This window comes from Saccopteryx bilineata, chromosome 1 (assembly GCF_036850765.1).
Source record: "Saccopteryx bilineata isolate mSacBil1 chromosome 1, mSacBil1_pri_phased_curated, whole genome shotgun sequence".
NCBI lineage: Eukaryota > Metazoa > Chordata > Mammalia > Chiroptera > Emballonuridae > Saccopteryx > Saccopteryx bilineata.
In genome coordinates this window covers 12,876,606-12,904,449 of record NC_089490.1, presented here as the reverse complement: position 1 = coordinate 12,904,449, position 27,844 = coordinate 12,876,606, and the positions used below count along the sequence as shown (strand labels likewise).

The 27,844-nt window shown below is 48.6% G+C and overlaps 1 protein-coding gene across 3 annotated transcripts in view; it reads right to left on the bottom strand.

Moving 5' to 3' along the window:
• Positions 1–27,844, bottom strand: part of BLTP3A (bridge-like lipid transfer protein family member 3A) — a 69,509-nt gene that overhangs the window by 18,681 nt on the left and 22,984 nt on the right. For all 3 annotated transcript variants that reach the window (XR_010731950.1, XM_066280734.1, XM_066280606.1), the window contains exons 2-14: positions 21,517–21,679; positions 21,398–21,436; positions 20,625–20,716; positions 13,685–13,874; positions 13,228–13,368; positions 12,695–12,865; positions 11,854–12,043; positions 6,014–6,100; positions 5,338–5,508; positions 4,468–4,607; positions 3,946–4,087; positions 2,393–2,586; positions 734–2,190 (exon numbers count right to left, since the gene is read on the bottom strand). Coding sequence is in view for 2 of the 3 variants with exons in the window: in XM_066280734.1 (XP_066136831.1) it covers positions 734–2,190; positions 2,393–2,586; positions 3,946–4,087; positions 4,468–4,607; positions 5,338–5,508; positions 6,014–6,100; positions 11,854–12,043; positions 12,695–12,865; positions 13,228–13,368; positions 13,685–13,874; positions 20,625–20,716; positions 21,398–21,436; positions 21,517–21,679 (3,177 nt within the window). In the remaining variant the exon portion in view is untranslated. The remainder of the gene's footprint in view (positions 1–733; positions 2,191–2,392; positions 2,587–3,945; positions 4,088–4,467; positions 4,608–5,337; positions 5,509–6,013; positions 6,101–11,853; positions 12,044–12,694; positions 12,866–13,227; positions 13,369–13,684; positions 13,875–20,624; positions 20,717–21,397; positions 21,437–21,516; positions 21,680–27,844) is intronic.

Here is a 27,844-nt window from a genome sequence, read left to right as displayed (position 1 = left end):
CCTCTCCTGTGTGCCCTGGCCGGGAATCTAACCCAGGACTTCTGCACGCCAGGCCGATGCTCTACCACTGAGCCAACCGGCCAGGGCTCCTGCTGGTTTTTGCACTCATTGTTGAAGACAGTGATTCATCATCCGACACAGATGAAGACAAGCTAATGGATGGGAGTTTTGACAGCAATGAGTTGTATGAATGGGAGTTGTATGAATTTTATGATGAATACAACTTAAGTTGAATAACTTTATGTAATACTTTTTCTTCAATTTTCGGGCCCCAAAATTAAGGTGCATCTTATACATGGGGAAATACAGTACATAATTTAATCCCAAGAAGCAATATATGTTGGCATAAAAACTACTCAAGAAAAAAAAAACAAAAAACTACCCAAGAATAGGCTTCGATATGTGAAAGTATATGAAAATCCACAGGACTCTGCATTATTTTATCACAATTTCCACTTCTTCCCCTATCACAGAATTAGAGGCAGCCTGAAACTGAGTCTCTCTGATTGCTGTACCTGCATCCTCCCAGCAGCCTGAGACGCCTCCACTGTCCTGCAGGCAGCTCAGAAAACCAGAGGCTTGGCCACATGAAACAGGCCCCTCTACGTATTCTTCTGGACTACACAGTACATCCCAACCTACAGACGCTTCCAGTAAGAGACTGGAAGTCAGTCCAACGAGCACAGCTCGGAGGGAGAGATGGGCTGACTGAAGGAGGCAGAGAACCACTCACTTGGCTGCGGGCAGGGACAGCATCTTGTGCACGGTGGAGGTCATTCGGTCTCTGCCCAGGCTGAAGGCATCCTTAGTCAGAGACACCGCCTCCTTGGTGAGGTCCATGGTGGCATGCAGAGCCTCCTTGGTGGCGTCCTTGGTCATGTGAATAGCACTTGACAGTTCTCCCTCGATGTTCCTCAGGGGCACAAGCTCGCCCTGCCCATTCACAGCAGGGTCCCTAACACCGGGGGCCTTCAGCACTGCTGCCGAGCTGGACGGCTGGGCTCTGCTCAGTCTCTTGGCCTCCAGGGAATGAACCGCCTCACGGCCCTTCCCGGCCAGCTGCCGCGCCAGGGGACCCAGGTCCTGCAGCTCGCCGTTGCTGTGGAGAGGCGGGGGCCTCTCCTGGGACGCATCCAGATTCTCAATGCTGCTGTCCTCCAGAGCCTTCTCGGGGCTTGTTGGGCCCTGGTCCGAGGAGGCGTCCGACTTCAGCTCCCGGTCCTCCAAAGGAGAGAGCTCCGAGTCCACCAGGCTGGTGGTGTCTGAGCCCGCAGAGTCGGCCTCAGCAGCACTGGGGGCAGGGTGCATGAGCAGAGCCAGCTCCGCGCTGGGCAGCAGGACCCCGACGCACGCCGTCCGGTCCTGCAGGGGGGCCCTGGTCATGGCCTCCGTGTCCTTGGCCAGCTGCTCCTGCAGCCCCTGCAGCACCTCCTTCAGGCGGAGCAGGGCCAGGTACTGGTAGTGGTCCAGCCGCACCCGGACGTGATCAGGGCAGTGCACGAGCACGTGAACATCTGCCACGTCCTCCGGCTCCGCCACGGGCTCCTTGTCGTCTGCACTGCCGCTGCCTTCTCTCAGAACTTCCGTCGCTCCTGTAAGGCCCGACAGGCTTTTCAAGTCATGCTCCGTCTTTGACCTCATGTGGGACGCAACGTCAGGGGTGAGGGCCTCTGACTGAACAGGACTGCCGAAGCTGGCTGATGGCTTCAGCCTCCCTTCTGCGGTAGAAAGGAGCTTCCGGGCCTGGGCCTGCTGCCAGCGAAGGGGTAGGCAGGCCCAGACGGACAAGGGGAAGGGGGCCACAAAATTCAGGGCACAGCCTTTAAAGTTCTCTGTTCCTTCAAAGTCCAAGGAGATCTGGGGGAAGTGGACGGACCAGAGATCCTGGGAAGCTTTAGGCCTCTGGGAAGGGAGGGTATGAGGCTGAGGGCGGCTGGCCTCCATCTGGAAGGCATGATGCATAAAGAGCATGTGCAGAAGGCTGAAGCCGCCGGGAACCTTGGGGAAGCGAACATAATTGGAATGAAAGAACTCAGCTGCAGCAAAGCCGCGGAAGAGACTCTGGAGGTCGGGACAGCTGCAGTGCGGGGCGTGACGAGTGTTGGTGGCGGTCATGCCTGATGCAGAGAAGACAAGGGCCTGGGGCCGATGCAACCCGGCCTGCTCTCTCTTCTCCAGAGGGAAGCTCACCTTCGGAAAGGAAACGAAACCGAATTCAGAATGGCCAGCTGTGTACCTCCACACCACACCATCAGTACACAAGGGAAAGCCATGGGGGTTGTAGAAGTATTTTCCTTACTCCTGTCCGACAGGCAGACCAGCCCCCGGGTCACAATGCGGGGAGCAGCGCAGCTGCGCCCGTCAACAGGACCAAGTCCCGCTCTCTCCCTACCTTCAACCGGAAGGCGTCCAGTCGGATGTCCAGGTGTTCGTCTTTCTGGCTCGAGTCCTCCAGCTTGTAGATGGCTTTGAACTGTTCCAAGCTGCGGTATAAATCCAGGCAGAAGAGGTTCCCCCAGAGCAAGCTGACAGGATCCACAGTAAATGTCAGACCATTGAACTCCATGTAGAGATTGGGACAGGGAACTGGAAAGAAGAGAGGAAAAAGTAGCAGCACGACCCCTCCTCACCAGCCTCTTGCACCTGGGTCCTCTGGGTCCCAGTCCGAAGCTCTTATCCATTGCGCCACCGCCTGGTCAGGCTGTGCTCATTTGTTGAAGACAGTGATTCATCATAAGACACAGATGAGGACGAGCTAATGGATGGGAGTTTTGACAGTGATGAGGAGTTGTATTAATTTTATGATGAATAAAACTTGAGTTCAATAACTTTATGTAGTACACTTTTTTTCAAAATGTCCATTTGACCATCAAGAGAGCAAAGGGATGTATTTATACAGGGCAGACTTTTTAACATAAGTGTGCTAAACCAACTAAAACACCCAAAATTCCTAACAACAAATGAGAATACTGCATTTCCCCATGTATAAGACGCTCCCACATATAAGACGCATCTTAATTTTGGGGTCTGAAATTTGAAAAAAAATGTAATACATAAAGTTATTGAACTCAAGTTTTATTCATCATAAAATTCATACAACTCCTCATTACTGTCAAAACTCCCATCCATTAGCTCGTCCTCGTCTGTGTCTTATGATCAATCACTGTCTTCAACAATGAGCACAGCCTGACCAGGTGGTGGCGCAATGGATAAGAGCTTCGTACTGGGCCTGACCTGTTGGTGGCGCAGTGGATAAAGCGTTGACCTGGAAATGCTGAGGTCGCCGGTTCGAAACCCTGGGCTTGCGTAGTCAAGGCACATATGGGAGTTGATGCTTCCAGCTCCTCCCGCCCCCCCCCCATCTCTCTCTCTCCTCTCTCTCTCTCCTCTCTAAAATGAATAAATTAAAAAAATTAAAAAAAAAAAAAAAGAGCTTCGTACTGGGACACAGAGGACCCAGGTTCAAGACCCCGAGGTCATCAGCTTGAGTGCAGACTCATCTGATTTGAGCAAGGCTCACTAGCTTGAGCCCAAGATTGCTGGCTTGAGCAAGGGGTTACTCAGTCTGCGTGAAGGCCCCGGTCAAGGCACATATGAGAAAGCAATCAATGAACAACTAAGGAGCTGCAACAAAGAACTGATGCTTCTCATCTCTCCCTTCCTGTCTGTCTGTCCCTATCTGTCCCTCTCTCTGACCCTCTCTGTCTGTCACAAAAATAACAAAAAACCAAAAAACAATGAACACAAAAACAGGCACGGAAAAGAGGGAAATGCAAGTAAAAAAATCTACAATCACTATATAAGATGCACCCAGATTTTAGACCCCCAAATTTTTCAAAAATGGGTGTGTCTTATACCTGGGGAAGTAGGGTACAGGCAGTGGCCCCAAGCCTGACAAAGGGGGGAGAGCAGGCCTGCGCAGCAGGGAACGAGGGCTCCACTCACCTGGAAGCTCCTGGTTATCTGGGAAATAGTACTCTGTGAACTCGATGTGGATGGCAGAGACCTGCGTGGGCAGGTTGTGCAGTTTCCGACTGCAGGAAAGGAGCGTGGACGGCTTCTTACCGGGCTGCCCGGCTGTAGACACCTGTGCGACCACGAATCGCTGTTAGCACCGACGCTGCACCAGAACAGCACCTCCTCCACTGTCCTGAAGTCTGTCCCGGGAGCAGTGCCTGCACACGTTTTACACGTACGCCAGGCACTCTCACACCTCACACTATCCACAAGTTCACTTGTTCAATGGAAGGTCTGTAAGGTTTGTAGCAGGGTGTTCAGAGGACACTGGGGGAATCCCACGCCCTTCTCTCAGCAGCTATGCTCAGAAGGAAACAGACAAGCGTCGCTCCACCCCGGAAGTCAGGGAAACACCCCCCCAAATTCCACAGCTTCGTTCACACTTGTCTCCTTCCCAATGAAATGGCCCACCCCATTCCCACCACACTGCCCTGTGTCCTGGCCCCTCACCTGGTGGATGTCCAGGTCATCGACACGGATCACCATGCAGCTGGAACGTAAGCGATTCCACGCCGGAGGCCAAAAGGCAGCCTGGCGGCCCTGAGAGGGACTTCTCTCAAGGGGGTTCTTTCGAGGACTGGAGAGAGAATCTAAATAGAAATTAAAAGGTGGAAAAGAGAATCAGACACATCAACACTCATCATTAACAGAATTAGGAAGTAAAAAACCTCATTAGGATTGGGAAGTAACAATCCTAAGATCATGAACGTTATATATATATATGTAGGAAAGACAGCTTAACCCCATCTAGCTTCTGGATGGAACTCAAGAACTGCGTTGTCCTTCAGACCAAGGCAGCAGCCTACTGCCCAGGGGGGCGACAAGCCCTCCGAACACTGCAGCTATCCCGGGGGCACTTTCTTTACTCTGTAGAGAGAGCCCAGAGCAAGGACTCTCCCGGGATAAGCATGCAGTGAGGAGCTAGTCCGGGGGCACTTTCTTTACTCTGTAGAGAGAGCCCTGAGCAAGGACTCTCCCGGGGTAAGCATGCAGTGAGGAGCTAGTCCGGGGGCACTTTCTTTACTCTGTAGAGAGAGCCCAGAGCAAGGACTCTCCCGGGGTAAGCATGCAGTGAGGAGCTAGTCTGAGGGCACTTTCTTTACTCTGTAGAGAGAGCCCTGAGCAAGGACTTCCCGGGGTAAGCGTGCAGTGAGGAGCTAGTCCGGGGGCACTTTCTTTACTCTGTAGAGAGCCCAGAGCAAGGACTCTCCCGGGGTAAGGGTGCAGTGAGGAGCTAGTCAGCACTCCTTCTCCACGGCACAGCCACAGGTAAGGGGCCAGAGGAAAGCCCCGGGACTCCTCCGGCTTCTCACAACGCACCCGCTTTCCTCCGGAAGGGCGAGTCCAGCCCCAGGTGCCAGGGCGGTTTCAGACCCGTCTCCTCATGCCACTTCTCCAATTTACTCTGAAATTCCGCCACCAGTTTCTGGGCCCACTGGCCTCGGGTCTCCATGGCCTCACAGTGCCGTACCCAGTGTTTGCAGCTCTCACCTATGCAACAAAAAAGCAGAGACATTTTAGTCCAAGATCATGATCCATTGTCCCATTTTTTCCTCTCCATTGGCAGAGTCACACTTCAGAACCTGACCCCTCCGCCCCCAACCAGAATTCTCTGGGCTGTGGAAACATCATCCAGCGAGAGCGCTCCAGGTCTTCAGATTCCGTGTATGCCTTTCCCCTAAAGTCCCTCTCAGCCAGCTCTGACTGCTGCCTCCTTTGTGGACTACTGGCCCTAAGACCAGGGCGAATAAGAGGCAGGGGGAGAATCAAAAGCAACCTCTCAGGCACGGCCCTCCGTCCCTACTTCCTCTCAGTACTGGTGGAGAACTATCAGTAACAAACCCTGAAAGTTTCCAGAAACTGCCCTCTTGAAAAGGGCTATTTCCAGAACCTCATGTGCTGCCCCTCGCCCTCCTGCGGGGTTCAGGGGTGCACACAGCAGTCTGCTCGCAGTTCCCGGGCCGTGCTGGAACCGCCCCCTTCAGCATTCTCATACCTGCCCGGTGGAAGGGGTAATAGTCAAACGCCATCTTGCGGAAGGTAAGCTGCATGGCACCACCCGTCAGTCTGTTTGCAGATACACCTAGGAGAGAGAGAAGGTGACTGGCAACAGAAGGAACAAAGAAGCCCCAACACCTCTTGAAGCATTCAAAGTTCTCCTGAAGACCTGGTACACAGTGCACCTGAAAGGCCATGGTGTCAGGTGACTTTCAAGACTGTGTCCCTCCTCTTTCAGGTTGCAAAGAACAATAGATGAACATGCTCTAAAAGGTCAAAGTGAGTGCATCTGCTGTGCCTGTGAGCAACTGCCACATTTCCAGAAAAGCAGAGAAACCGCGACACTCAGGACTCGGGAACTCCAATCCCAGGGCGCCCACAGACACACTCTACAACCCTAACTGACTGATTCCCCCAAACCTAACAAATACTTGTAGTACACCTCAGCGTGACACCGGGGAGACGGGAGCTAGATTCCCCCAAAACAGGAGCCACGTTCCTTCCTTTCGTATCCTGGCCTCGGAGCGAGAGCTCTGATACTAGACAATCATTTGTATATACTGTGAAATGATCAGCACAGTAACTCTAGTTAGCATCCATTACTGCAGTTAGAAAGTTTTTCTTGTTAGGAGAACTTTTAAGGTCTACTCTCTTAGCAACCTTCAGACAAACAATATAGTATTATTAACATGCTGCACATTGTATCTCCACCACCTGTTGATTTTATAACAAGCTTGTACCTTTGGGCTCTCTTCATACATTTCACCTTCCTCCTTCTGGAAACCACTAATCTGTGCTCAATATCTATAAGCTCATTTTTTATTTTGGATTCCACATATAAGTGAGATCACACAAAAATAAATATATAAAGGTAGGTGAAATCATACAGTCCTTGTGTTTACTTAGCACAATGCCCTTAAGGTCCAGCCATGCTGTTGCAAATGGCAGAATTTTCTTCGTTTTTATGGTTGAATAACATTCCATTGTATGTATAGGTTGGGCAACAGTAGGTTTACAGTTGTTTTTATGAGAAATAACAAAATATTAAATAATACAAGAATAAACCCTATTTCGCGTGCTCACAACTGTAAACTACCTTTGCCCAAACCTGTATCTATCTGTGTGTGTGTGTGTGTGAGTGTCTCTTTAACCATTCATTCATCGACAGACATTTAGGCTGCTTCCATGTCTTGGCTATTACATAGAGTACTGCAATAAACATGGAGGTTCAGATATCTTTTTAAGTTGGTATTTTCTTTTTTTGTGTGTGTGATAGACAGAGACAGAGAAAGGGAGAGGTAGGACAGACAGACAGGAAGGAAGAGAGATGAGAAGTATCAATTCTCGTTGTGACACCTTAGTTGTTCATTGATTGCTTTCTCATATGTGCCTTGACCAGGGGGGCTACAGCAGAGCGAGTGACCCCTTGCTTGAGCCAGCGACCTTGGGTCCAAACTGGTGAGCTCTGCTCAAATCAGATGAGCCCGCGCTCAAGCCAGCAATCTGGGAATTTTGAACCTGGGTCGTTCGTGTCCCAGTCCAATGCTCTATCCACCGTGCCACGGCCTGGTCAGGCAAGTTGGCATTTTCATTCCCTTTGGCTAAACACCCAGAAGTGGAATTGCTGGATCATATGGTAGTTCTATTTTTAATTTTTTGAGGAACCTCCACACTGTTTTCCATAGTAGTTGCACCAATTTACATTCCCACCAATAGTGCATAAGGGCTCCCTTATCTCCACATCCTCGCCAACACTACCTTCTTTAACAGCCATTTAACAGGTGTGAAGTAATGCCTTATTATGGATTTGGTTTACACTTCCCTGACAAACAGTAATGTTGAACAGCTTTTTATGTACCCGTTGGCCATCTGCATGTCTTCTTTGGAAAAATGTCTATTCAAATCCTCTGCCCTTATTAATTGGATTATTTATCTCTTTATTTTGTTGCTATGGAGTTGTGTTATGTTTTGGATGTTACCCCTTATCAGATTTATGACATAAGTATTTTCTCTCGTTCTGCAGGCTCCTCTTCCATCCTGCTGGCGGTTTCCCGTGCTGCACAGAAACTTGATAGTTTGATGTAGTCCCACTTGTTTTCTTTTTGCTTTTGCTGCCTTTGCTTTTGGTGTCAAACAAAAAAAAAGGAAAGAAAAAGAACCATTGCCAAGACCAATGCCAATGATCCAGTTTGATTTTAAAAGACAGTGCTGGCCCTGGCCGGTTGGCTCAGTGGTAGAGCGTTGGCCTGGCGTGCAGAAGTCCCGGGTTCGATTCCCGGCCAGAGCACACAGGAGAGGCACCCATCTGCTTCTCCACCCCTCCCCCTCTCCTTCCTCTCTGTCTCTCTCTTCCCCTCCCGCAGCCAAGGCTCCATTGGAGCAAAGATGGCCCGGGCGCTGGGGATGGCTCCTTGGCCACTGCCCCAGGCGCTAGAGTGGCTCTGGTCGCAGCAGAGCGACGCCCTGGAGGGACAGAGCAACGGCCCCTGGTGGGCAGAGCGTCGCCCCCTGGTGGGCGTGCCGGGTGGATCCCAGTCGGGTGCATGCGGGAGTCTGTCTCTCCCCGTTTCCAGCTTCAGAAAAATACAAAAATAAATAAATAAATACATAAATAAATAAAAGACAGTGCTGCCCTAACTCAAGCCAAGCTGTCCCCAACATCCTACCCAATCTCCCATAATTCCACCTCTCATAGGTGATCACATTAGTTAGGGGCCCCAACACCCAGGCTACAGGGTCCCTTAGTAGAAAGGAAGGGAAATGGAGCCTTCAAGGAGTCTCTACCACAGCACTATCCAATAGAACTTCCTGTGACGATGGACATCTTCTCCGGTCTAGAGATTACACTGAGTACTTGAAACGCTGGTGCATATGAGAAACTCATTTAATTTTGCTTCATTTTAACTTAAATAACCACATGTAGTGAGTGGCTACCATAGTGGACAGAGTTATAAAGCAATACTGTCAGGCACTGGCTGGTTGACTCAGTGGTAGAGCATTAGCCCAGCATGTGTATGTCCCAGGTCTGATTCCAGGCCAGGGCACACAGAAGAAGTGCCCATCTGCTCCTCTACGCCTCTCCCTCTCACTTTTCTCTTTCTCTCTCTCTCTCTCTCTCTCTCTCCCTCCCTCCCTCCCTCCCTCTCCTCCTGCAGCCATGGCTCGATTAGAGCTAGTTGGCCCCACGCATTGAAGATAGCTCCATGGCCTCCACCTCAGGTGCTAAAAAAATGGCTCCAGTTGCAATGGAGCAAGAGCCCCAGATGGGCAAAGCATCACCCCCTAGTGGGCTTGCCAGGTGGATCCCAGTCAGGGCACATGCGGGAGTGTGTCTCTGCCTCCCCATCCTCTCACTAAATATAAATAAATAAATAAAGCAGTACTGTCCAATAGAAATATAATTGAACCACAACTAAGTTTACATTTTCTAGTAGGCCCTGGCTGGTGGCTCAGTGGATAGAGCATCGGCCCGGTATATGAACTCCCGGGTTCGATTCCCAGTCAGAGCACACAGGAGAAGCGACCATCTGCTTCTCACCCACTCCCACTCCCCCCCTTCTCTCTCTCTTCCTCTCCCACAGCCAGTGGCTTGATTGGTTTAAGCACCGGCCCCAGATGCTGAGGAGGGCTTGGTTGATTTGAGCATGAGCCCCAGACAGGGGTTGCCCAGTGGATCCTGGTTGGGGTGCATGTGGGAGTCTGTCTCACTATCTGCCCTCCTCTCAAAAAAAGGAGAATCTCTAATAGCCACATGAAAAAGTTTTTTAAAACGTGAAATTAATTTTAATAATACATACTATATAAATCAATACACCCAAAATACTATCATTTCAATATGTAATGAATATGAAAATAATTATCAAGGTGTTCTACACTGTATTTTTGTACTATATTTTCAAAATCCCATTGTACATTACACTTGCAGCACATCTCAAATTGGGACAGTCAACATTTCAAGTGTCCAATGGTCACATAGATAGAACAACTCGAGAGAATCTTAAAACCCTTTCTGACCACATAGGTCTCCCTTCCCCTTCTCCCTAAATCCAAGGAGAAGAGCCAAAGTCACAAGAATTCTTCCTTTTCTTGCTCCTTTAGTATCATATACCACATCTGGGCATAGAAGGCTGGGAGTTATCCCCCAACTAAAAATATCTCATCTGAAACTTCCATAAATTCCACCAAGTAGATTAGTTTAATAAATCAATGGGGGCTGCAGGGAAGGCCACAGTCATTCACAGCATGGTGTGGATTACAGGGCCCCGGCACATGGAAAGAACAGTGCTCAAGGTATAGTCTTCATCAAGTGAGAGGATGAAACTCACAATGTATACCCTTAATAAAGACTTCTGAAAGGATTAAAAACAAAATAAGCTCTGGCCAGCCGGCTCAATGGTAGAATGTTGGCCTGGCGTTTGGAAGTCTCAGGTTCAATTCCTGGTCAGGGCACACAGGAGAAGTGACTGTCTACTTCTACACCCCTCCCCCTTCTCTCTCTCTCACTCTCTCCCACTCCCGCAGCCATGGCTAGACTTGATCAAGGAAGTTGGCTCCAGGTGCTGAGGATGGCTCCATGGCCTCCGCACTAAGAGCTTGGTTGCTGAGCAACAGAGCAATGCTCAAGACGGGCAGAACATTGCCCCCTAGTGGGCTTGCCAGGTGGATCCTGGTTGGGGCACATGTGGGAGTTTGTCTTTGCCTCCCTGCCTCTCACTTAATTAAGAACACAAAACAAAACAAAACAAAACAACCCAAAACCTTTAGAGTAACACTTGGAAGGAACAACGAAATAATCATTTCAACAAAGAACCTTCAAAATGAATGGGCAGTGAAAGAGTGAGCAATTTATTTCCTGTGGTGGTAAAAGCAATCTTTATGCTGTCCCTGTCGGCATTCTGAGGGGGAGTAGAGAGGGGTGCAGTCAGCTCAAGACCAAGGAATAGCCAAGCAGAAAAGACCACGCTGCTCGGTACCTCGGGAAGAAAAGGTAGGTCCCCCTAAGGAAAGTTAGTTCAGGTGTCAGTAAAGGACGAACATATCTTCAGAGAGGATAAGGCAGCCAGGAACAAACCTGCCATATGAGAGCGTGTAAAACCAAGAACGGGCTGGCTGAGGACAGTGTAGAGGGAAAACAGAGTATTGAAGAAACAGGCATCAAAATAATACTTGATATCTGCTTATAGTTAAGGTCTTCAAAATTCAGTATATATCTCATCTGAGCCCGACAAGAACCCGTGATGTAAACAAGATGAAATTTAACTCAAGTTCACAAATGAAGATACTCAGAGTTTAAGCAAGCAGTTAAAATGGTTCCCCTAAGTTCACAATGGAGAGGAAATAAATCAATTATTATTTTTGTTCTGAATAAACATTTATGTGTATGTAGTATCAATTGCTCTAATGAAGGCAAGAGCAAGACAAGGACAGCATGACCTCTCCGCTTGGGAAGAGCACATTTACACATAATATTTCAATTACTTAAAAATCTGAGAATTCTGAGGTTTCCTAGAATTCATTTTCTTTCCTAATGCCTCCATCAGTGGTCAGCACTGGCCAAGGGTGGCCGGAGAAAAGGGTAGGCACGCACTGCTGGGCCTGTGCCCCGAGGGTTCTGGTCTCAGAGAGGCCTGGGGAGCCCTGGCATCCGCCCCTGAGCAGGGACGCGGGACGGTTCTGTCGCACCCTAAGGGCCGAGAGCCTGTCACACTGACAAGGGCTGCCGTGGAAGGCTGGGGCTCACGGAATGCAGGTGCCTAAGGAAAGCCAACAGAAGTCCTCAGCAGGGTCACCGCAAAGAGCCCCCCCAAGCTGTGCCCAGGCTCAGGCCTCAGGGGGTACCTGGCTCCCGGGACTGGCTGTCGTCACAAATGTGCAGGTCCAGGCGGGAGATGAGGAGGTGGTAGGAGGACTCCTTCACGTCAAATTTCTCAAAGTACTGGCTGAGGCGGCTGCTACTGTTGCTGCTGCCCTGGCCACCAGCAAACGCCTGGGCCCAGGACTGCTGGGCACTGGGAGCGGGCGGGGTGGTCTGCACGGGACAGAAAGACAAGAGTGCCAGACCCTGAGAGACTCCTCTGCGGGCTAACGCTTTAGTCCAGCCCCCCAAAAAAGTACAATTTAGCAAGAAGCCCCTTCTCTCTCCTAACTGTTCACCTGGTAAATCAGGTCTGTCCCACCTAAACTACCCAAATTCCAAAAAGCCTAATTATTATCAGTCTCGTAACTGTCAGAGTACTGGCTGAGGTCTGAACTGGCCTGTCAGCTCTTACCCCCCACCTCCAGGAAGCCATCCCTGACTGCCCTCTGGCCAGGGGGGCAGGCGCCCTGTCTTTGGGCTATCATCACATATGTTCATCTCTGCTATGGCACAAACCCCGTCCTAGTGCAATAACTTGGTGACGGTCCATGTTTCAAAACAGTGAGAGCTCCAAGGACAGGAGCAAGAGGCTCATTCTGTTTTTCCTCTCCAGTGGCGAGCACTGTATACTACCACACCCGAGCGCCCCATGGACAGAATAAATGAATGTATCAGAGGCCAGGGCAAAGCCTATGCACATTGACAAGCGAGTGACAAATTCCTCTAAATAAGCCAAACAAAGTCGAGACCCCAGCTAGGTCAGTGGGAATGAGGCCTGGCCTGCCACTGCCCCAGCCCTCAGGTACCTGCTTGGCCTCTCACCTGCACAGGCTCGGGGGCCAGGCTCTTCCGCTGCTGGGCCGACTTCTCCATAGCCTCGCTCAGCGACTCCGCATACTTCATCATGGCCTTGAGCTGCGAGTCAGTTAGCACCCAGAGCAGGTCATCCAACAGGAACATCAGCTTGGAGGCTACCACGTTGCAATCTTTGGTCTGAATGGGGCCACACAGAACGGATTCCAATCAGTTTCAGAGATGGCTTTTCAATACCCCGCACATGAAAGTACCAAGCACTTCAGAGAGTCCGTTTCTTAGAACGACTAAAGCAACAGCAGACAACTGCCCAGTACCAACATCAGTGTCCCCATATACGGGTAAAAATTGTGGTTTCCAATATTAAGATGGCAGGGAGGTGGAATGTCCTCTTACTAGTAGATACTGTGTGACAATGAATTGCAAGTCCTCCCAACTGTCATTCCAGAGGCCAACAGCATCCAGAAAAGAGGGTACACGCCCCCCCCAGGCTGTCTAGAATGGAAGACGGACATTTTCACGAGGACAGAGGACACACTCACTCTTCTCTTGAGGGCGATCTGGATCCTGCCTTGGTTGGTGATAAGCCGTAGCGGGGTGGTGACTGGGTCCTGATCACCACTCTCTGTAGCATCTGCCTCAATCCGAAGTGTTTGCCAAGTTATTTCCTTAAATGTTAAAACCTGGAAGGAGAGAGAGTAAGATCCCTTAATTCTATGGGTGAAATTAACCGAAAGGCAGCAAGTCCAAAGGGAAAGGCCTGGCAGAACAGAGGCTCCCACCGTTCTCGGCTGGGAGTCCACCAGCCAAAGGCAGCGGGTCAGGGATCCGTAACTGAGGGGAGGGACAGCGGTACCACTGGACAGAGGGCTCCTGCCTTCCCAGCAAGAGCGGCTCACTTGAGGAAACCCCCAATGCAGGGACAATGTCCTGTAAGGGCCAGTCCCCCGCTGAGTCCCCCCTCCCCGTGCTCCCCTCTGGCGATGCTAGGGCCGTCACCTCTCCTCGGTGGGGGTCGGTGATGCGGGTGAGGCGGAGGTCACTCTGCTGCCAGTTGGGGTTGACACTGTAGCCCTGGAGCTGCCACAATTCAAAAGAGGCGTGGAAGGCCTTGGAGTGGATCTTGATGGTGATGGAGTTGACGACGATGAACATGCCCTCCACCACCTTCTCGGCAAAGCCATACTCGCTGTAACAGGTGAAGCAGGTCACGCTCAGACCCACGCACAACCACACACACTACTGGAGGACGTCAGATAAGACCACCTTTCTGCTGAATTTACTGAGGGACAGGTTTCAGGTGTTCAGCTCAACGCAGTACCATCTGCACACAGCATCACGGCCCATCGCGCCAAGCAAAAGTCTCTTGTCCCCATTTTCCACCCCCCTCTGCCCACCTCCACCTAACCCTCAACCCCCAACTTCCCTGTGGCTGTCAACACACTGTCTGCGTCTATGTATTATGTATATATATGTTTGGAGTTGTGTTCTTTTGCTTAATTCCTTCACCCTTTGTCATCCAGTGCCCCAACTCACCCCCTCTGACAGCTGTCAGTCTGTTCCACCTTTCCACACACAAGACTATTCTCATCATCTCTGGGTGCTAGAACTATGGATAATTTTTTTCTTAATTTCTCTCCTCCTGTTTCTTCTTTTTTTTTTTTTTTTTTTTTTTTTTCATTTTTCTGAAGCTGGAAACAGGGAGAGACAGTCAGACAGACTCCCGCATGCGCCCGACCGGGATCCACCCGGCACGCCCACCAGGGGCGAGGCTCTGCCCACCAGGGGGCGATGCTCTGCCCCTCCGGGGCGTCGCCATGTTGCGACCAGAGCCACTCTAGCGCCTGAGGCAGAGGCCACAGAGCCATCCCCAGCGCCTGAGCCATCTTTGCTCCAATGGAGCCTTGGCTGCGGGAGGGGAAGAGAGAGACAGAGAGGAAAGTGCGGCGGAGGGGTGGAGAAGCAAATGGGCGCTTCTCCTGTGTGCCCTGGCCGGGAATCGAACCCGGGTCCTCCGCACGCTAGGTCGACGCTCTACCGCTAAGCCAACCGGCCAGGGCCTCTACTTTCTTGTAGTTTTTAAATTTCTAATAAAATTTTATGATGATATAATACTCTTCTTTTTTTACAGAGACAGAGAGAGTCAGAGAGAGGGATAGACAGGAACGAGACGAAGAGATGAGAAGCATCAATCATTAGTTTTTCCTTGCGCATTGCAACACCTTAGTTGTTCATTGATTGCTTTCTCATATGTGCCTTGACCGTGGGCCTTCAGAAGACGAAGTAACCCCTTGCTCAAGTCAGCGACCTTGGGCTCAAGCTGGTGAGCTTTTGCTCAAACCAGATGAGCCCGCGCTCAAGCTGGCAACCTTGGGGTCTTGAACCTGGGTCTTCCGCATCCCAATTCGATGCTCTATCCACCGCGCCACCACCTGGTCAGGCGATATAGTACTCTTCTTAATGGAAATTTAAAAAAAAAGAATGGAATAAAAGAAGTAGTAGAGCATTGGCCCCAGCATGTGGATGTCCCAGGTTCGATTCCCAGTCAGGGTACCCAGCAGAAGTGCCCACCTGCTTCTCCATGCCTCCCCATTCTTTCTCTCTCTCTCTTCCCCTCCTGCAGCCTTTCTCTTTCTCTCTCTCTCTCTCTCTCTTCCCCTCCTACAGCCATGACTCGATTGGAGCAAGTTGGCCCCAGGTGCTGAGGTTGGCTCCAAGGCCTCCACTTCAGGCACCAAGAAGAGCTCGGGTGCTGAATGACAGAGCAACACCTCAGATGGGCAGAGCATCACTCCCTAGTGGGCATGCCGGGTGGATCTTGGTCAGGGCTCATGCGGGAATCTATCTCTGCCTCCCCTCCTCTCACTGAATAGAAAAAAAAAGAAAAAAGAAAAAGAGTTTATCTGGAAACAGTCTCCCTCCTTTTACAAAGAATAAATTGAAAAATCTTTTTTTATAGTCCGCAAACTATATGAAATAAACATTTGAGTATTTTCTGTGAGAGGAAGTATAACTACAGATAAAGAACACTAGGTTTCTATAAAACCCTCAAACACAGAGCGTACTCTACAAAGGTAGTGGAAGGAGGAAAGAAACACAGCTAAGTAGAGGAGAGGCATAACAGTGTGAAATCCAGTCAGGAGTCCCGCCTCTGCCCTACCAGGTATATCCCAAAGACCAGAGCGCCCTGCCACAGTGAGAGGCCAGGAAAGACAAGGGGAGGCAGGAAGGGCACCTCAAAGTACTTCTGGAGGTGGAAAACAAAGACATTCTTGACCCGTAGGTGAAATCAATTCTCATTACCATAGATGAAAAGGAGGTCTGGAAATTACAAACTAACACAAACAAATATAAACGGCAGACCCTTGAACAATGCAGGCTTAGGGACACTGACTCCCCCTGCAGATGAAAATCCACAGGTAACTTTCAACTTGGCCCCCTGCAAAACTTAACTCAGAGCCTCCCCTTGACTAGAATCCTTAGCAGTAACATAAACAGTTGATTAACACATGAACGAGGGACCCCAGGACCCAGGTTTGAAAACCTGAGGTCACCGGCTTGAGTGTGGGCTCACCAGCTTGAGCACAGGATCGCCAGCTTGAAGCCCAAGGTCGCAGGCTTGAGCCCAAGGTCATTGGCTTGAGCAAAGGGTCTCTGGCTCAGCTGGAGCCCTGCAGTCAAGGCGCATATCAGAAAGCAATCAATGAACAACTGAAGTGCTGCAACTACAAGTTGATGCTTCTCATTTCTCTCTCTTCCTGTCTGCCTGTACCTGTTTCTCTCCCTCTCTCGCTCTGTCTCTCTCTCAAATAAAAAAAATAAATAGCCTGACCAGGTGGTGGCGCAGTGGATAGAGCGTCGGACTGGGACGCAAAGGACCCAGGTTCAAAACCTCGGGGTCGCCAGCTTGAACTCGGGCTCATCTGGCTTGAGCGCAGGGTCACTGGCTTAAGCATGGGATCATAGACATGACCCCATGATCACTGGCTTGAGCCCAAAGTCACTGGCTTGAGCAAGGGGTCACTTGTTCTGCTGTAGCCAGCCCCCGCCCTGTCAAGGCACATATGAGAAGCAATCAATGAACAACTAAGGAGCCACAACAAAGAATTAATGCTTCTCATCTCTCTACCTTCCTGTATCCTGTATGCTTGTCCCTATCTGTCCCTCTCTCTGACTCTCTCTCTGTCACAAAAAAAAACAAAAATAAAAACAAAAAAAAATTTCTTTTTTATTTGAATTGAGGAATAACAGGATATTGTCTTTGTTAAACATTCCTTTCCCAAGAACTTGACACTGAAAAGGTTCTAAAGCCACGACAACGCAATGAATATCATTCTGCCCAGACTTCAGACTCTAAATAACACTTCCCAGTAAATGGAGTCAGGCTTCCTTGAAGAAATTTCTAATGTCTGAGGTAAGGATGTATAAAGAAGCTGAAACATCTTGTTCTGTCTAAAAGCGGGAAGATTATTGCTGGGATCTTGTCCAAAGGACACAGGCAGTAAATCTGAAAGGTTCTCACTGGCCAATGATGGGGATGTCTGAACACCAAAAAATAATGACACACTTTTACTGTATGTCAATAAAGTATGACAAACAACAAATATATTTTAAAAGTAATAAGTGTAGGATATAAAAATGTAGACTGTGAAAGCATGTAAAAAGGATGTAATATAGTAAACTATTCTAGTTTTTTAAAGTTAAATCCTTACCTACCATACTGCCCAACCATTTCATTCCTATTATAGATATTAGAAATAAAAGCATATAAGCACACAAAAACTTGTATATCAATGTTCACAGCAGAATTATTCATAGCAGCCAAAAACTGAAAATAAAATGTCCATCAACAAGTGAATGAATAACAAGTTGTGGTATATCCGCACAATGGAAATTATAACTCAGCAATAACAGGAATTAACTATTGATACACTCAGCAACATGGATGAATCTCAAAATGACTATGCTGAATAAAAGAATCTAGACCGAAAAAACAAAACAAAACAGTGTACATACTATATGATCTCATTTAGATAAAATTACAGAAAATGAAAACTACTCTATAGTGACAGAAAGGCAATCAATGTTTGGGGATCGGAACAGGGAACAGGGTGGGAGAGGAAAAGGAGGGGACAAAGGAGAACAAACGTGTGTGGGGTGGTGACGTGTCTATTACTGTGACTGTGTCGATGGTTTTATGATGCGATGCCAAAACTTATCAAGTTGTACACTTTAAATACGTGCAGTCTATGCTATGTCCATTATATGATAATTACACTATAAAAAAAAAATCCATGGATTCAGAAATGATGAATCTCTTCCTTCCCCTCCCTACCCCCAAAAAGTCTCTTTAGAGATTATTACGGTGTCTCATAATTCTTTTTCTATAGAGCTTTAAGTTACACATAACATCGTACTAGTTTTAAGTGTACAGGATTCTTAGATTTGATATAGGTACAGAACCCAGCATTTATCCCGACATTTCTGTACAAACTGTATTTCAGGGTCATCAAATAGTTGGAGAAAGAAAATTCTTTATAGACAATCACAGCTAATAAATGCAATACAAAGAAAATAATTATAAAATCCCTATTTTGCATCCCACAATGAAAAAAATATATAGACAGCTATCATCAATGCTCCTTAAACCACGAGGATCTCATCATAATGGATGAAGCAGGCCGACATCATAGCAATCCACTAATTAATCTTAACCAAAGGAACATGATGTGCCTCTGGATATGTTACAATAGGAAATACACAGGACTATTTCTGAAACAGTCTTACCAAAAAAAAAACAAAAAAAAAACCCATCAAATTAAGCCTTTAAATCTAACTACCAGATAAATGAGAAACATTTTAAGTGGCACTGAGAACACAATCAAGACAAAAAATATAAAATGTGGGAAATTCTTTATAAAAAAGAATCCAGTTTCTACAAAGAAAAATGGTATATTAAAAAGCGGCCTGGCCCTGGCCGGTTGGCTCAGCGGTAGAGCATCGGCCTGGCGTGCGGGGAACCCGGGTTCGATTCCCGGCCAGGGCACACAGGAGAGGCACCCATTTGCTTCTCCACCTCCCCCTCCTTCCTCTCTGTCTCTCTCTTCCCCTCCCGCAGCCAAGGCTCCATTGGAGCAAAGATGGCCTGGGTGCTGGGGATGGCTCCTTGGCCTCTAACCCAGGCGCAAGAGTGGCTCTGGTCACTGCAGGGCGACGCCCCGGAGGGGCAGAGCATCACCCCCTGGTGGGCAGAGAGTCGCCCCCTGGTGGGCGTGCCGGGTGGATCCCAGTCGAGTGTATGCGGGAGTCTGTCTGACTGTCTCTCCCCGTTTCCAGCTTCAGAAAAATACAAAAAAAAAAATTAAAAAAAAAAAAAAAAAAAAAAGCAGCCTGACCAGGCGGTCGCACAGTGGATAGAGCGTCAGACTGGGATGCAGAAGGACCCAGGTTCGAGACCCTGAGGTCATCGCCAGCTTGGGCACAGGCTCATCTGGTTTGAGCAAAGCTCACCAGCTTGAGCCCAAGATCGCTGGCTCGAGCAAGGGGTTACTCGGTCTGCTTAAGGCCCCTGGTCAAGGCACATATGAGAAAGCAATCAATGAACAACTAAGGTGTTGCAACGTACAATGAAAAACTAATGATTGATGCTTCTCATCTCTCTCCGTTCCTGTCTGTCTATCCCTATCTATCCCTCTCTCTGACTCTCTCTCTGTCTCTGTTAAAAAAAAAAAAAGGCGGGGGGGCATTTAGAATTAAAGGCTTTAAAATTCATGTCAATCAAATATAACGTACGAGCTCTTTGATCCACACTGTATTGTAAAAAACATTTTGGAGACAAGCAGAGGCAGATTTAATGGCGGGCGCACCGGGCACACGCCCTGGGTCCTGACTTCTGAAGGGCCCCACAAAACCCCAACTTTACACTTTTTTTCTAATGACACCAAGGTTGATTTCATATGTGCAATTTTAACATTAGTAGTACATAATATCTTTTATTTATTTAAAATTATGGGCCTTGGTCAGTTGGCTCAGTGGTAGAGCATCGGCCTGGTGTGCAGGAGTCCCAGGTTCGATTCCTGGCCAGGGCACACAGGAGAAGCGCCCATCTGCTTCTTCACCCTTCCCCCTCTCCTTCCTCTCTGTCTCTCTCTTCCCCTCCCGCAGCCAAGGCTCCATTGGAGCAAAGTTGGCCTGGGCGTTGGGGATGGCTCTATGGCCTTTGCCTCAGGCGCTAGAATGGCTCTGGTTGCAATAGAGCAACACCCCAGATGGGCAGAGCATCGCCCCCTGGTGAGCATGCCCGGTGGATCCCGGTTGGGCGCATACAGGAGTCTGTCTGACTGCCTCCCCCGTTTCCAACTTCAGAAAAATACAAAATATATATATATGTATATACACACACATATATATATATATGTGTGTGTATATATATGGTTAACATGTACTTTTATTTTCCCTGTCTCTCTCTTTTTTTTAAGGGGCTCAATATTTTCTTCTGCATCCGGGGCCTCAACCGACCTTAATCCGCCTCTGGAGACAAGTCCAGAAAATTGAATATGAAATATATACATGCAGATAATATTAAGTAGTTCCTGTTCATTCTATTAATTGTGATAATATTACTGTGAGTTCTTTTTCCTTCTTTCCTCCCAGTCCTGGTCTGGTAAAGATACATGATGCAGTATTTATGGGCGGAATTACATTTTGTCTAGGATTTGCTTTCAAATACTACAGCACAAGCACACCCACACCGTGCAAAAAGGCAGGAGAATGGCAGGAAAAACGGCCAAATGTTAATAATTGTTGAAGTTAAATCTTGGGTCCATGGGGATTCATTACACTGTTCTCTCTACTTTAGGGTATGTTTGAAATTTTCCATAATAAAAAGTTTCCATTTTTAACTAAAAGGAGATCTGGACCGGTAACGTTTCCCACTGACCTCTGTCCTGCCGCCAGGGCAATGGGGGACTGTCCGTTGGGGGGCCGAGGCTCCTCACATGTCTTCATCTCCACCTCCACCTTATCCAGACACTGAAACAAAGCCAGCAGGAGCTGAGCGCCGGCGCACACACCCACCCAGCACACACGGTGCCATCCAGCCCTGTGCTCCAGCGCAAGCCAAGTGCTGTGCTCACAGCGGGCACAGTCAGTCCCTGCTGAATGAAGGAAGGAACTGAAACACGGAGAGAGGTCTCTTCCTTCCCCTTCTGTCCCACTAGCACCACGCTTAGCAGCCTGACAAGCACGGAATTAGCTCACAGCAGGAAGCTAAACCATAAATCCAAGCTATACTGATATGACCACTCCTCAGGAGCCCAGTCTTTGGGACAAGGATACGCACTGATCAGCTCCTGAAGAGCTGCCATTTGATAATCACCCAACAATCCACATGAACTAAACTTCTAGTTTGTTCTCTCTCAACATTCTAAGGAAAAACAGAGAAATCTAAAGGTAGAACCTGGGCAGCAACATGCGGAACAAAATCAACTAAGGATTCCCGGGTCCTGCATCCCGGTGCTGCTGCCTGGACTGCGCGGCAGGTCCACAGTGAGCCCAGCCAGCAGGCGCTCCGTGTCAGAGACGCTCACAGGACCAAGCACCACGGCTCCCAAAGGGACGGCCCATCAGGCCTCCTCCCCTCTGCTCCCAGGCCTCTCAAAACCCAACCCGGCCATCCCCATCTGGTGACTTGCAGTCAAGCCAGGCCGTTACCAAGCAAATCGGGTGCGTCTTCAGCTTCGTCCACTGGATCTGAAAGAGAAGAGCAGAGTCAGGAACGGCAGGCAGGCCCTGGCCAGACGGCGCAGCAGCCCCCAGACCCCGATCCTCACCCGGATGGAGGCCCTGTTGCAGTAGACCCGAGTGATGGCTAACCAGGTGGGCAGCTCCAGCACATTCTGCAGAACCTCCTCGTCCAGCTCCAGGTTGGTCAGCTGACCCTCCCCTTTCAGGGTGCTCAGATTGATCTTGTCTGGGGAAAGGTTCTTCGTGAACCTGAAAAGAGTGGGAAGAAGCTATTTCCTTGGGAACAGGCGTTGCAGCCTGTAACACTTCTGAATCTAGAGGAAAGAGAACATTAGAGAGCAGACATCTAATGACCACACTGTCCCAATGTCACATCAGATGTTAGGGGTGACCTACCATTCTACTTGGAATTGTGTCACCTTTCTGCTCAAGAACCTCCCATGGGGATCCTGCAGGTATGGCCGTAGCAGTGGCAACGCAGCCTCTGGATATTTCTGAATCTCCACATAAAAACAGGGCAACAGGTAGCAACACAAAAAGACCATCCCCCCGTACGAGCAGGAGGGAAAATATCAACAGCATGAGAAATGAGAGCGGCTGTGCAGAACAGAGAGGGAAGCCAGGCGTCTGCCCACCGGAGAACTGAAACCCCCAGACAGCCAAGTGCAAATGAACAACAGTGTGACCTATTTGAGAGTAGCAACTGAAAGCGGAGGGGGGTCTGTCCTCTGCAGAGGGCCCCCAGGGAGGCCCAAAGGAGCTGGAGCAGCCTAGCCCCACAATCTCACATAACTGACCAGGGCTTCTTGCCAGGACAGGGCCCCCACACTGAGAGGAATCTGCTGGGGGAGGGGTCCAAACGAAGACGGGCTAACAGAAACGAAGAGTCCAAACTGCAGCGTGGGGAGCCGGGGTGGGGGCACGGGCCAGGGCGTCTCACAAAGCACTCGAAACGAGAGAAGAAGGGGCGCTCTGAGGTCAGACTATGAAACAGTAAGAGGATACTTATGAGCTTGTTGAGAAGGGTAAAAGGAAGCCCTGACCCTTACACAGACCTTTGATGCGATAAAAGAACACACAGCCACCACCTCTCGTCTTGCCAAAGGGAAGGAACCTGAATCTCATGGAGCTACTGGGTCCAGCGGCTAATCTAATCTGCAGGAGATACAGGAAAGGAGAAAACCGCTGAACGGCACTGTCCGCGTGCAATCAGCAGACTCCGGACAGCAGGAAGCTAGGTCACGTGGCCTGGACATAAACAGTGCAGGCAGGCCAGCCTCCTCACTACTCCACACCCACCGTCTGGTCCCTGCTCATGTGCCCCCCCACCCACTCCTCTCCTGGGGCACTCTCGTCACAATCTGCCATCCAAGGCCCAACTCAAGACTTCTCACTGTGGCAGTAGCACACATTAAACAATTAGGATCTTAGGGTGTTCTCTAATTCTCCCTGTGCAATTAGAAGTCAAACCCTTCAAAGTTGGGCTTAGTATTAGCCTTCCCTCCTGATCAAAACGTTTATGACTGGGTGCTGGGCCCACAAACCGCTTAGGTGACCAACCACACTGCTGGCTAACTACTCCCAGCTCCCCTCTCTCTCCTCCTTTGGCGAATCAATTTAAGGCCAGTTCCTCACGGCATTACCCTCTGTCCCGTATGACAAACTGTCTAGATGAGTCTCATCCCTATAATTCTTTCTGTTCCTGCCTCTCACAATCACTATTTTCTACAAATAATTAGTTGTATTTTGTCCTCCATCGTAATTATACTTAGACCTTACGCTGATCAGAGGCTAACAGTTGGCTTTAGATTTATATATTGTTTACCAACTTGACTTTTCACACATAGCCTTTTCTTTTATTAAGCTGTGTTTTTAGTGTTTGTTTTCCTTGAACCATAGATTATGATACATAAGACCTTTCCCTTTAATTAATTTTTCTAAAATGCCTAAAATACTACGTACAAAGGCTCTTTAACAATGTTCTGAATGATAGAAAAAAAAATTTAGAAGCCCTAGCCGGTTGGCTCAGTGGTAGAGCGTCGGCCTGGCGTGCAGAAGTCCCGGGTTCGATTCCCGGCCAGGGCACACAGGAGAAGCGCCCATCTGCTTCTCCACCCCTCCCCCTCTCCTTCCTCTCTGTCTCTCTCTTCCCCTCCCGCAGCGAGGCTCCATTGGAGCAAAAGATGGCCCGGGCGCTGGGGATGGCTCCTTGGCTTCTGCCCCAGGCACTAGAGTGGCTCTGGTGGCGATAAAGCGACGCCCCGGAGGGGCAGAGCATCGCCCCCTGGTGGGCAGAGCTTCGCCCCCTGGTGGGCGTGCCGGGTGGATCTCGGTCGGGCGCATGCAGGAGTCTGTCTGACTGTCTCTCCCCGTTTCCAGTTTCGGAGAAATACAAAATAAATAAATAAATAAAAATTAGAAGTTTATAAACATACAAAACAACACTATACAATAATAAGGGATACGTAAGAATGCCCTGGCATAACAAACTCAGGAAAGTGCTTACACATGGGACAAGGCCAGAGTTCACAGGAAGCTTCAAGTGTATGCATAATGCTTAACCGTGCCAGCACGGAGGGCATCGTGCATCAAACCATGTGCCTCTGCTCACATGGGGGAACCACTCTGGTATGTTTTTACTTTAACATGCGAGTTACTGGGCCACCGCCCACATATGCTGAATCACGATGGGGAGGTGGGTAAGGAATCCGCATTTTTAACAAACTCAAGGTGAATTCTTCTGGTCTCTAAAGTTTAAGACTGATTTAATGGGGTTTCAGTTAACCAGCTAAAATATTTCAAGGAAGAGAAAACCAGAGGCTGCAGATAGAATAGAGATACATAAATCCATCCTTCAAGAATCAAGTTTTCGACTCCTTATTATCTCTCGGTGGTTAAGAGCACAGGCTTTAGAGTTCAATCTGAGCTCAAACTCCGGCTCTCTCACTTATTAATACTGTGTCTTTAGGCAAACTGTTCAACCAGCCTCACGGGGCTGCTGGGATTAAAAGAGCTAACTAACATACATTATATACCTGGTATTTGTTAAGTGCGCAGTAAATAAATCAGCCATGGTTACTTCTGGATTCTACTACCCTCTCCCTTTAGAAAATGCTTATTATTACCTTTAAAAAAAAAAGGTTTAGGTGATCGTTTCAAAATGTATACATATGTCAAATCATTATGTTGTATACCAAAAACTAATGTAATATTGTATCTCAATTTTAAAAAGGTTTAGGAGGCTTAGATTATGAGCCAAGGACCCAGTTTCTTCCAGACAGAACCTCTCAGCTCTCTTTCTGTCTGCACGCAGCCTCTCCCGTCCCCTGGGTGCTCACCCCCACTTTCGGCCTGGCACCTAGAAACTGAAACCTGAACAGGGCAAACCGCGCTCAGGTTCCCCAGAATCCTCCCCGTTATATCCCACTCTGGCTCCAGGAACCGATTTTCATCCCTTGTTTCTCTAGTACTAATGGGTCACAAGAGAGCAGGGGACAGGGAGTAAAATTATCAATGAAGCCAGCCTAGTCAAAATCAAGCTTGTCAAGGCGAGGCCAAACCACTGAAAAACAGCTGGTTACCCTGGGGGGGGGGGGGGGTAACCAGCTGTAACCAGCTGAGCTCTATGAACTGCAGCCATGTCACCTTTGACTTCTTCAGGGCAGTTCTGACAATGCCCAGGTGGACGAGGTCTCTGATTTTCTTGGACATGGCTGAGGGCTGACCTCAGTACCGATGGCTCACCAGCCTGTTGGCACACGGCCCTCATCAACGGCACTAACACTGAGGAGCCTGTCTTCCCACCCTAAAATGGATCAGGCCCTGAATGAAAAGTGATCATTCAAATTTCCAGGTAAGGCACAGAATAAGCAAGTGAAAGGGTAAAGATCATTTTACTGTATCATTTTAACTATCAGAGTAGAGAATCTCCAGCGTACCTGCTTTAGTCTCTATCTCTTCACACAATCCCTCCTAATGTTTCCCCAGGCATTTTTACTCTGCCCGGACACACAAGAATGCTGATTTAACATATTTTCTAGGGTGCTGCTGAGTATAGAGATGGACACAGTTAAAAATAACTTTATGGGTTTTTTTATCCTATAGGGTGGGCTGGACCAATGTCCTTTGGTCAACTAGGAGTCACTTAAAAACAATTTATTTTGTATACCACAAGTTGGGAAAAGCCTCATCCCCTGACTAGCAGAACCAGACATTTTGCTTTGCACAAGGCACTGAACTAAAGGACTTAAACACATTATCTCAGTCGGCAAGAGCATGAGGTTCACATGTGAAGTAACCTGTCCAAGGTGAGCGGGCAGGAAGAGACAGAGGCAGAGTATGAGCCCAGGTCTGCCTCACTATCTACTAACATCTCCTCTTAACACTGTTCCTCGCCAACGCACCTGGCACAGAAGCTGTCTCCGAAACGGCTGAGGCTGTCCTTCCACTTTCTTCAACCCACCCGGGACCACTTAACCTGTGTCAGAGAGTAAATCTAAACTGTGGTGAGTCAAGTGTCACCATTCCAGCAGTTATGTGCAGTCTCTGCCACCAGAGGAACGAACAAGAGACCACAGAGAGGACTGTGCCGTCAGCACTGTGATCGCATGCGCAGTAATCTCCAAAAGCTGAGCAGCCCAGAACTCTTCAGGTACGCCCGCGCGGACCACCGACGGTGCCTGCGGTCTGCCGCGCCCCGTGGGCTGTTCTCCCGGAACAGCAGTGATCACGTAGCTAGCGTCTGTGTGCTTTTTCATTCAGCAATTTACTTGTAGAATCCAACCCCCAAAAATTGGCATTACTTTATTACTTTCCAAAAAAAAGGCAGTAAGAATTCTTCAATTGAACGTGTCTGCATTTTATTATAGTAACAAAGAATAGGGGAAAAGGTGATCCATGGAGCGAGGCATTGTGGGAGACGGCGGTTTGCTCAACCAGGAAAACCACTAATCTGAGATGTGCTCTGAAAACACACCACGGTCACTGGCACGAACAGTACTTAGCATTTGTGCTCCTAATTAAGGATAGAATCACTGCGTCCAAGGGGGGCTGAAAAGGCTAATGGAACCCTGCTATTTGTGCCACTTCCAGTGTATGGGAAAACATCTTCTGGCCATCTGTTACTGTTACAGAGCATAGAAGCCAAGATGAAATCGAGTTGGAAAAACAGATTTTGATCAGGTTTCACTTCTGCCAAAGGACTACAGTCTGCCAAACAACAGAGAAAGGCTCTGAGACGTCTTTGTGAGACGTACAATGTTGGAACATGAGAATTCTTAGATTTGCAGTTTCACAGAATTTCAGAGTTAAAAAAGATCTTAAACAGTCTTTAGTCCAAATCTATCATTTGTAAAAGGTCAATGACTTGCCCAAGAATCACAGCAGAAATGGGGCTTAGCATCCAGTCAAATCTCCCACTACCTGCATCCTGTAATTCAGTACCTTTATTGCTAATAATAGGGTCAATAAATTACAATAATCAGTCCATTTCAGGTCCCCTAGATTTGAACCCGCACAGGAGAATTCAAAAAGCCCATAAATACACTTTGCTTCCTTCACTCTTTTTCCACTAAGGTGATGGCAGTCCAGTCACTGGCTTCTAAGCTTCCTATCCAAATCCACATCTAAGTACTGTATTCTCACTGCTTAGACATGCCACAGGCTTGCCTATAAGCAAAGATAAAACACTCGCTGCAGCAGCTGACTTAGATGCACGATCCCTGTGCATCAATCTAAGCAAAACATCTCAATTGCTAAAACAGCTAACAGCCCATCCCAGATAATCTGCCGAATATGCCAATCTTATAGGCTGCCTTAATGGCTCCTCTCAAAATTTCTGCATGAATAGATATGACTTTCTTTCTTTTTTTTTTGTGACAAAGCCATAGAGACACAGAGAGGGACAGACAGGAAGGAGAGAGATGAGTAGCATCAATTCTTTGTTGCAGCTCCTTAGTTGTTCATTGATTGCTTTCCCATAGGTGGCTACAGCAGACCGAGTGACCACTTGTTCAAACCAGATGAGCCCATACTCAAGCCGGTGACCTCGGGGTTTCGAACCTGGGTCCTCCATGTCCCAGTCTGATGTTCTATCCACTGCGCCACCACCTGGTCAGGCTAGATGTGACTTTCTTAGGAGAAAATTCTAGATTTTTGCTTGTTGTTTACTATGTTGGGGGTTTTTCTTAATTGGTTTTGTCTTATTTGAGGTACAATTTATTTATTTATTTATTTATTTATTTATTTATTTTCATTTTTCTGAAGCTGGAAACGGGGAGGCAGTCAGACAGACTCCTGCATGCGCCCGACCGGGATCCACCCGGCACGCCCACCAGGGGGTGATGCTCTGCCCATCGGGGGGCAACAGAGCCATTCTAGCACCTGAGGCAGAGGCCACAGAGCCATCCTCAGCAC